The 10625-nt window shown below is 38.3% G+C and overlaps 1 protein-coding gene across 1 annotated transcript in view; it reads right to left on the reverse strand.

Moving 5' to 3' along the window:
- Pi15 (peptidase inhibitor 15) overlaps positions 1–10097 on the reverse strand; it is a 29927-nt gene extending 19830 nt beyond the window's left edge. The window contains exons 1-2 of the mRNA XM_048358966.1: positions 9956–10097; positions 9123–9436 (exon numbers count right to left, since the gene is read on the reverse strand). Of these exons, the coding sequence (XP_048214923.1) occupies positions 9123–9395 (273 nt within the window). The 5' untranslated portion in view covers positions 9396–9436; positions 9956–10097. The remainder of the gene's footprint in view (positions 1–9122; positions 9437–9955) is intronic.
- Positions 10098–10625: the final 528 nt, after the last annotated feature.

Genomic DNA, 10625 nt, shown 5'->3' on the forward strand with positions numbered 1-10625 from the left:
TCAGTTTTTCAAATGCAAAGGAAGAAGCTAAAGTGTAAAGTTACAGCAGAATTCTGGCAAGTATTGTTGGTCAATTCTCAACAAGTTACAGGTAAGCTCTACTCCTATTGTTCTCCTGTTGCTTTAATTGGAAGTCAAATGCTGGAAGCGGCACCATGGCTCAAGTGGTAGAGTGTTAGCCTAGAGCAGAAGTGCTCTGGGACAGTGCCCAGGCCTTGAGTTCAAACCCCGTGAATGCCAACTGGGACAAGATATCCAAGCAATGAGTACCTAGACTTTCAGGACAAGGTCAATCCTGACAACGAGGAACCATGGGGAGGAGTAAGAGGAGATGAAGTCTCATCTTAAATGGAGTCAATTTAAACTTGCCCTTTCTAAATTAATCAGAGCCAGGAGATCAAGAGGAATAGTTGTTTACCCACCTAATGTCCATACCTGTCCATTTTCCATCTGGACAGAAACTTGCATTCTTGCCCTTGTTACTTGCTATTTGTATACACTCTCTCTCTCTCTCTCTCTCTCTCTCTCTCTCTCTCTCTCTCTCTCTCTCTCTCTCTCTCTCTCTCTCTAGCCTCTGAGTGGTTACTCCCAACCAGTCCACTATCCCTAAACACTCCCTTCCTGCCCCCAGTCCAGTTATTCCTCCTTCCTTATAATGAGCCACACTTCGGTTTAAGTTCCAAATGGTACTTTTCTGGCTTGTGGCGAAGGTGTGTTCTCCCATGTCGTTCATGTTAATTGGTCCTGTGAACTTGTCAGCCCTTTGCCTGACCTTTTCAAAAGTCTCTTTTAACAGGATAATATCCCTCACCCAGGACACCACCTAGGAACTTGCAGTTCAAGGCCATCCTCTTACTACACTGCTCTGCCCAGTGCAGATCTGGACCCTGAAGATCCCAGCCCCAGTGACTCCTTGATGTTCCCAAGCTATAGGAGGTAGCCAGAGGAGACCATGATACCCATTGGCTCTGATAACCATTCTCATGGAAATGATGAGGACCTTTACCAACCAAACTGTCACTTCTGGGATGGTACCAGGCGGGCCAAAGGACAAATCAGGGACCCCTGACTACTTCACCCCTTTACAGCAGGAAGTAGCTCCAGAAGAAACAACCTCTGCCCATACTCCCCTGCCTGGTACTCTCCCCAGTTATTAATAAACAACAAATGGGGGAATGTTAGCATTTCCCTAGCCTCAGGTCCTCAGCTTCTCCCATTAGCCCCAGATCCACTCATACCTAATGAGCCACTCTTACTCACTACCTAACTACTTCCCCTTTACCCCAGAGAGAGAAGCTGCCACCTGGATAAGGTGCAGGCACCATGTAGCTCCCTCTCCCATGGGAACTATGGCCCCATTAATAAACCTCCTTATGAACCTTCTCCTGTCTGTGATTATCTCCGCATGGTCCCCTGGGATGGCTGGGACATTTCCTTTCATTGACAATTTCTGGATTTTTATTTTTCTGAATTTCATTGATTAGTTTCCCCAAAACCTTACTCTGAATGTGTCAAGAGTACATAGTCTCTTAAAGCAGATTTGGATTAAGAATGGTTTACCTCTCAGTATTTAAAAAAAAAAAAACAGAGTGGCATATTCTTGCAAAATTCTTGAGTAGATTCCCAGACATAAACTCATTCATCCATGCTGTCTCCATGACACTACCGTACCTCTGTTATAAAGTGTTCCATTTTGACTAACAAAGCATGTTCACATCCCAACTTTTCTGCAGTGGAAGAATGCTCCCTCCCACATGCTGGCTGCCTTTTTCAATCTTCATAGATGTGTTTCCTTGAAGATAAACCTGCAGCCACTTAATGGCTTCCTGAAACCTGCTCTTTATTTTGTGTTCTCTGACTCCAAAGAAAACAATTGTCCTCCTCAATGACAGAGGCATCGCCCTTGTCCGCTCATCCTATCAGTCCTCATTCTTTTCCATCACATGAGTTGCTTCCAGCTACTGACTTGAGCTTCAAGTATTTCACAGCTCCAGCACACTGGGTTTGCCTCTCTAATGCTTTCAATTTAGTTCAGCTTTCTTTATCTCTCACCCAAATTGTCATGGCAATCTCTTGACTCTGCATCCTGTCTTCATTTCTGCCTCTTTTTTAATGTGTTTCCCCACATCCCTGGGCAGGATTACACCAGCCCGATCAGTTCCTTTTTCCTTAATTCCCTTTTAAAAAAAAATAGATTTTGCATACACTTTGTATTTGATATCCATAGTACTTTCTTCTGGAATCATAGGTCTCTGTCATCTTGTGATGGCAAAGCATCCTGAATACATGGTAACTTAACACTTAGCACACTACCCTGCCCACTTTCCTGTCTGTTCATAGTACTTCCTACCACAGTGCTATGAACAGTAGTCCTTCAACATAATGCCAAGCAAATGGAATGAGGCACTTAGAACAGACTGACTCATACCCATCAGATTGCTGTAGCTGCACACTATAACCATAAAAGCTCTTTCTCTCAAATATTTGCCAAGTATTTTCTACAGGACAAATATGATGCTGGGTTCTATCATTACAAGAAACAAATCACCTTCCTATTTCATTGTGGCCAAATATTATTTGCCACCAAGAGTTGTCCTGAATTCTAGGAACCTCTCTGGCTCTCTGTGGCTGCCAGGTTTGTTGTTGTTGTTATTCTTGTTGTTGTTTGCTTTTGCTTTTTTGTGGGGTTTTTTTGGCTTACCACCTGGAGGTGATGTTCTGAAACATTTAGTTCATGTGTTTCTATTTGTACTTCTTGCAAATCTATCATGAAAACAGAGACAAAGCAAATTTTCCTACTCTCAGCTGCCTCGGTATGTGGAGAACTGCATGTAAGGAAAGCCTTCATGATGAGTACGCTCTTTATTGGTATACAAATAATACAAATCACCATATACCTTGAAGAAAACACCTATGAAATATGCCCAGTCTTCATTAGAAGCCAAGACACTTAGAAGGTTCTACCTGTAGGGGAACAAGAATTCAGGGCTCCAAAAGGGCTGGAGAAACGCCTCTCTGTCAGCAATCTTTCCCAGTTCACTGCCTTCTGGCAATCATAGTCTGGAGGCCTTCTAGTGGTCATAAAAGTATTCATTAAAGAGATTTAGGTTATACACATCAGATTTCCTAGGTTTCTAACTAGAAAATTGAGTTAGCCTTCTCAAATGAGAGGAAATGTGCCATCTGGGACAAAATATGGCTTTATTATTTTAAGGCACTGATAGACACTACTTAAGAAAGGTAGGGGGGAGTAATTTAATTATCCACATTATCTTCTACATAGAGCCCAAATAAATGAATTTGGCATTTTTTTTTATTCCCAAGTGGTAAATGTTCATTCTTGGCAATCAGTTTATAGATTCTTTCTGGAAGGTTGTTAATCTGTTCCCCATTCATTTCAGCCTGCTTTACTACCTGCGACTGAATTCATAACTAGGATTTTTCTCTTTCTCAAAGAAATATAGGAACTGAGTTGTTGAATTGAGAGCCCTTTGTACAACAATTTAAGGATAATTTTTTTAAAAAAAAGAAAAGATAGGGAATTTTATTCCTGAGCTTTGCAAACAATAGCTGTACTTTCAAATAAATAACTCACATGATTAATGCAGTAAGTGCTTTGGGCTTCTTGATATTGCTCTACACATTACTCGGGTTATTGTTTTCCAGACTCACTTTTATCATTACGGAAATGATGTTCCTCGCCTACCTGCCTAACCTTTTAATGATTCTGTGAAGATTTCTAATATCCCTACCATAATCCAGTGAATTCTTCTTGTCATTGTATTTAAGTGTGGCTGTACTGTTTCTCTTAACCTTTGCCTAACACCTTCTATTGTTCACTGTTACATCTCTGATCACTTGGACAAAATCTGTCCTGAGGTCATCTTGCTAAGATGCTCATCCTAGCCTACTTTCAAACTGTGTCATCTCCCTAGTTGCTTTTTAAAATATTTAATCCTTAAACTTTTCTGAAGCTCCTCAACACTATAGCAGAAGTATTATGGCTGTTCCATGCTGATGGTTTTGTTCCTGCTTTGCTCTGCTGCTGTACCACAGCTAGCCAGCCCCCATTCTGTGCACCTATCAAGTGCTCCTTCTCCAAGGAACCTTTCATGGCTTTCCAGCTGGAGATAAAAACTAGGCCACAGTATTTGTCTGTACTACTCTCGTTAACATCAATCTTATTTGGCAGTGCATTATGCTAAATTATACTCTCAGTAATTTCCCCATTTGCTTTGTTTTTACTTCATTGTTGATATTTTAAGGACAGCAATTTCTAGCTTTGGGTCTCTTCCTTTCATGGAAAGACCTCAGAATATTTTTTAAATTAATTTATTCAATTGACTTGAATTAGAGAACACCCTACAAATTTTACTCTGTATGGGTCTTGCAAATTCATTCTTTTGGGGATAATTCTTATTCTAAGAAACTAGTGTGGTTTGTGGTTTAGATTCATGGCTTAAGCTACCCTTCAGAAGAATGAAAAACAGCTGGTGGCCAAGGAACTCTGGAAATTAGTCAATAAGGTAATTGTAGAACAGAAGCCAAGAGTAAAGAAGTATTGCTTGAATGTTTAAAGCTACGTCCAAACAAAGAGTGAGAATATGATGGAAGTACATCAAATGCCCATATGGAAATAACAAATGAAGTCTCTTTGTACAATTAATATATACTAATAAAGAGGAAAAAATCCAAATATACCTATACTATTATTTGTGTGAAAAGTCACTTTTAGAAAATTAAATATTTCATCGAGAATGTTTTTAATTAAAATCATGGACAATTTTTCCAAAGAAAACGATAATATGAGTTTTAAATTCTGGCATTAAAGAGATTTTTGACATGTTTTAAAACCAACTGCACACTATGTAACAAAGTATTTAAGGAAGATTAAGCTGGTTTTTATTAGAAATTAAAAATTACTTTATTTCAGGTGATAAGGATGAAATATTGTGTTGAAAAAATGACTGAAATATTTATGATAATATAAAAATTAATGTTATTTACATACCTACAATTCATACAACAATTCATTTTCAACTAAGGTCAATAAATAATGGTTTCTCACTATCTATATACAAGGAATTACTCAAGAAAATACAGATAGAAAAGAGGAATAGCCATCTATTTAGCATCCTCAAAGTTTAGAACTGGGAATTTAGCAAGAATTGCACAAATTAAGTTTGATAATGATGAAACATTATGGCACACATGGAGGACCACAGTGGTTCAAAAGAGAAGCACTGAGTATAAGAAGTATCATTAAAGAACCTAGCGTCATGAAAAACTTGAAACCAGAGACTTTCAAGGGGGAGAAACTGGCACAGGAAAAAGCTTACAGAGGTGGAGACAAGATGGATTACAAATCAGGCTGGTGCATTTAGAAAAAGCTGAGTGGAAGATTGTGTTCCACTAGGCTCTAAGGTTCTCTCCAGGGTCAGCCCTCCACTGGAAAGGATCATTTGAATGCAAAGTTGATGACTCAGGGCACAGGCATTTGTGATGTAGTCATAGTAAGTTTGTGATGTACTTGGTACTCATTAGGAACAGAACTAGCTTTCCAATTGCTTGCAATCCTCACCAATGTGAAAATAAGTTAAAAAAGAAGGTCACAGTGTCCTATTTAAATGTGTACTTTTCACTTCGCCAAGAGAGTTAAGGTCACTTACAGTGCTGCTCTGACCTCCAAACTATCTATCATATTATACTTCCCACTTAGTGTTTTTCAGGGATCAGATGAAGCATTTCCATCAATAAATAAACAAAAAGTCACTACCGTGAACACATTTTTCTAATGGAACTAATCAATTTTCTCCCACCTCTGGGCCTTTGCTCTTTGATCTGCTTTCTCTCATCTATTAATGTGGCTTACTCCTTTAATTTCCTACAGGCCAGTCTCTTTCCTGAAGCCCTACTATGTACTGGAGCCTCACCAAACCCACTTTTTTTTCATAACCTTTCATCTTTGAACATACTATGTTCAAAGTTTTGTTTATTTATGTGGTTTATTGTTTGGTACCCACTTATGGGCAAGCACATCTATCTCTCTTATTCATGAGTGATTACTCAATATGGAAGATTGTAACAACATAAAGAGAATGGTCAATAAATATTAAGTAAATAAATAAAATGAGATTGGATTATGTGTTTAGCATTTACAAGGATATTTGAGGCTATATTTTTCTTTATAGAACTTACTATTCTAGTCTCTATTTCTCATTACTTTCACTGAATGAAGGAAAATGTATAAATATCTATAATGCTATGGTTTCTAGTTACTCTAAAAATAAATCATATGTAAGGGTTCCAATAGCTGAAAGAATAACAAGGAATTGACAAATAGAATATATTTATTGGATTTCACCTATGCATTTTGGTTCTTCTTGTGGTTGTTGTGTTTTTGAAGTCACAGTGTTGGAACTCATAGCTTCATGCTTGCTGGGCAGGCACTTTATAATTGAACCATACCTCTAGTCCTTCTCCTGACAATTTAGGGGAGAAAATGAAGCCTCACAACTCCAGAAGCTCCTCTCAGTGGGGTATTTTCTAGAATGAAAATGATGTTTCTAAACATGACCATGGATCTTTGGTATTCAAGACCAAAATTCTAATCCCAATAATACCATTCATTATTACACACACCACCTACCTTGGCTTAGTCATTAACTTCCCTGAGCCTGAGATTTCTTTTTCCATTTCTGGAGCTTGAACTCTGGGCACTGTCCCTGAGCTTCATTTGCTCAAGGCAAGCACTCTAACACTTGATCCACAGCACCACTTCTGGCTTTTTTTTTTTTTTTTGAGTAGTTTATTGGAGATAAGAGTCTGCCAGAGTTTCCTTCCCAGGTTAGCTTTCAACTGAGATCTCAGCCTCCTGAGCATCTAGGATTACAGGTATAAGCCAACAGCACACAGCTTAAGAGATTTCATTTGTATGAGGAAGATAACTATATTAACCTTATAAGGAAAATGTGTACTATCAAATGAGATGATCTATGGAGACAATTATTCAAGGCTTTGGCACACAGAAGCAATTAAGTAAGTGAAATGGACTAGTTCTTGATAAGTGGGAGGAAATACAACTAGATCAATGTTATCTGTTCAATCTGTTTCTATTGTACTGCACTCACCTATGACTTAATTCACGCTGACCCTCTGCCCTCAGTGTCATTCAGTAGTAAACTGCATTATATTGTCTTAAGTTTCTATATCTCCTACTATTCCTCTTTTAAAGAAAACAGTAGAGAAAAGCAGATCTTAAATACACTGAGTAAATCCATGCAAGGCTGTAAATGGACAGCATGGTCATAATATGTTATAATTGATAAGAGTAGAGTAAACTTGCCTCCAAAGTTAGCCCAGAGGTCTTAGTCCTCACCTTAGGCTGCAGAGTGTGGTGATCCATGACAGAAAGTTCTCCCTAATCATCCAGGCCTTTCTGAACTCGCACACAAGCTAATGCATGTTTCTTCCTAAGCTATAGCAATTTTAAGATGTACTTGTTCCTCGTTTCCTTATATGTCTTCATTGGCTTCTAAAAATACACCCTTGAATGGTTAACTGTTTCTATTTTTAGACCTCAAGTATGTTTTCATTGGGCATCTTCCACAAGAAGTATGAAGAAACCCATTAAAGCTAACATTTATTGAACATCAATTTATCTGTAGACTCTGAGCTAATTACTCCTCAACTTACACATTGCTCACAACAATCCAATGTGGAAAACACTATAATTATCCACTTCTTGGAAATAGTAAAAGTGAAACAGTAAAGAATTTTCCCAGGTTAGATTCTAGGACTAAGATCTGAGCCCAAACATTAACACTCCAAAGGCCCTTGTCTTACTCAGCAGACCATATTACCCTTCACCCAGCAGGTCAGAGTCCATCTTTTTCCTTCAAAATTCTGTGAAAAATGTGTTTTTTAGATTCTGCATTGGACTTCTATGGTGATTCCTTCAGATTATTTGGCAAGTCTATTTCTTCTTCTCTGACAATGGCATGAACAATTGGTCAAATTCAAAAGGTTTATTTATAAAAAAAAAAAACAGACGGTCTACAGTATGATTATAATTGCTAGTGGAACCACCTTCCCCTACCACAATTAGGAAATTCCATGTTAGTGCCCTTCAGTTCCCTTCCACCAACTGTACATTGTGCTCTTGTAAAGTTGAGGACTTTAGCTCATCACTCTGAATTAATTCAAAACCCAAAATAAACTTTCACATAACTCTTTTCCTTTAATACAAACTTAATATTTTTGCTCCCCAAGTGAAATGACTTAAACATAGACTATTTTTAAGATAGAACAAAGAATGTGTTCATGTCTAGTTGGAACCCAGTGCAAACACGCCAGCCTTGCCACAGTTATCTGCAGGACCAAACATTAAATAATAAGAAGAAAGACTCAGTACATTCTCTTAGAAAACAAATATATTAGTGCCCATAAGAGCTTCGCCCAAGAAAGGGAAGACACACATACCCAGGAATAAATCATCCACATGAAACTGATCTTTTCAAGAAATACTTTCAAGAAATGTTTTAGCTGATACATAAGACTACTGAATTCAGAAAACAGAAACATTTCTGAGTTCCTTCTATAAAGAAGTAGATCTTCCAAATGTAGTCAGGCACCATACTCTAGTCTTTATCTATATCTTTATATATAAGGTGGTTCAACCATAGTTGTAGAACTCAGTGAAGAAAAATTCATATGGATTTTCCTCTCTCTCTTTCCCTCTCTCCCAGACTCACCCACCCCATCCCTCCCTCTGTCTTTCTCTCTCCCTCCCCATCTCTCTCTGTCTCTCTCCTACACCTCTTTCCCACCCCTCCTTCTCTCCCACCCATCTCCTCTCTTTCTCCCTCCACTTCTGTCTGTCTGTCTCTTTGCCTGTCTCATTGTCTGTCCATCTGTCTGTCCATTTTTTCTCTCTCTCTCTCTCACACACACACATACACACAACACACTTTAATTCTCTGATGAACAGTATTTAACTCACTTAAGTGAAAAACCCATATTCCTCAACACACAAATATCTGTGGTCCCTTTTAATATACAAATAAAACCTTTCTCATTCAGGGCTCAACAACAGCAACAACAACAACAAGAATGCCTCTTACCATATATTCCATATTTGCTGCTGGTGGAAACACTTTACCTCGAACTTGATTGTGATAATCAAGAATGGCGATCATGTCATTCTGTGAAATGTAGCGCTTCCGCCTGGCTTTGGGAATATCCGCAGAGTCTAGTGGTGCGCTCAGAGCGGCTTCAGTATCAGTGAAATTATTGGTTGGCGGGGATGAGTCAGTGGAGTTGAGTAAGACGACTGCACTTGCTTCACAGAGCAGGGACAACAGGAGAGCCCGGCTGACAGCAGAGAGTGCTATCATTTTTGAGAGGAGCACAACCAGAAGCCACCAAATTTACTTAGCTGTAAAGAAAAAAGGCAGCGTTAGGGTCTTTGAGAAAATAAATAAGACTAGAAGGTGTAAATTCATAGCCAGCATTGGAAAAACTGATTGATTTGACTTCCTAAAAAAAAAAATGTTGACTCCTATAGTAGCATCTATAGAAGAACCTATAGTAAAATCTCTATTCCTTTTGCTGTGTTCCCAGGCAGACACTTCAGAAAACTTTCTAGAGCCAAAGTAAAAATAAATAGTATGACTACTATCCCTAAAATGAATCTAAATTACTTGCCACAGACACCTAACATACAAAATGCATTGCTGCCAATTTGTTCTCAGTGGGAAATCTTTAGAAATTCAAATCTACCATGGAAGTCTAGAGGAAAAATGGACTGACTGATCATGTCATCTAGATCTTCATGTACACAAACGATAGAACTAATACAAAAATACTATGGTAATCCAATCTCCTTTCAAAAAAAAAAGTGAGCTACTTTAAAATCAATGCATGCAATATAAACTTGTTGAGCCAAATAGCTTACCTCTGCACAGTGCCAAAATGAATATACTGTTCTTCCAAAAGTTTAAAGTTCTTTGCTATGTTGTAGCATGGACTCTTGTAGGAGGAGTGTGTCTTATTACAAGTTCCCAGAGAGCAAAAGTCTGCAAGGTTTGAATGCTGCTGGCTACAGGAGCAGCTAACAGCTTTTATATGTCACAGTTTGCAACATCCAGAAAGGGCAGTCTTTCTTAGGGTCTCTCCTAGCCAAAATCAAAGGGGAGGGTTTTTGGATAGAAAAGAGAAAAAAAAAAACAGTGATTGGGTGGCAACTTTTTTATGTGGGTGGTGTGGAAATTGAGTCACACCCACAGCATACAAAGTACAAACCATAAAAGACAAACCTCATTTTTGGTTTTTTATTTAACTTTTTTTTCCTGGGCTTCCACCTTTTCTATGAGTGGTTAATTTTTTTCATTTAATGTTTTATAGTTCCTGATTCCCATACAAAAAGAAGGAAAGAAAAGAGAAGAAAGAAAGAAAGAAAAAGGAAAGAGAAAAGAGAGAAAGAGAAAGAGAAAAGAAAGACTGTGGATTCTTGAAAATACAGATGGCTGAGTAACAATCAGAACACTTATTTTTTTTAGAGACAGTAAATGACATAGGAGCTGAAAGAACAAACTGATATTGAATCAAGAGATCAGCTCACACTG

This window comes from Perognathus longimembris, chromosome 12, assembly GCF_023159225.1.
Source record: "Perognathus longimembris pacificus isolate PPM17 chromosome 12, ASM2315922v1, whole genome shotgun sequence".
Taxonomy (NCBI): domain Eukaryota; kingdom Metazoa; phylum Chordata; class Mammalia; order Rodentia; family Heteromyidae; genus Perognathus; species Perognathus longimembris.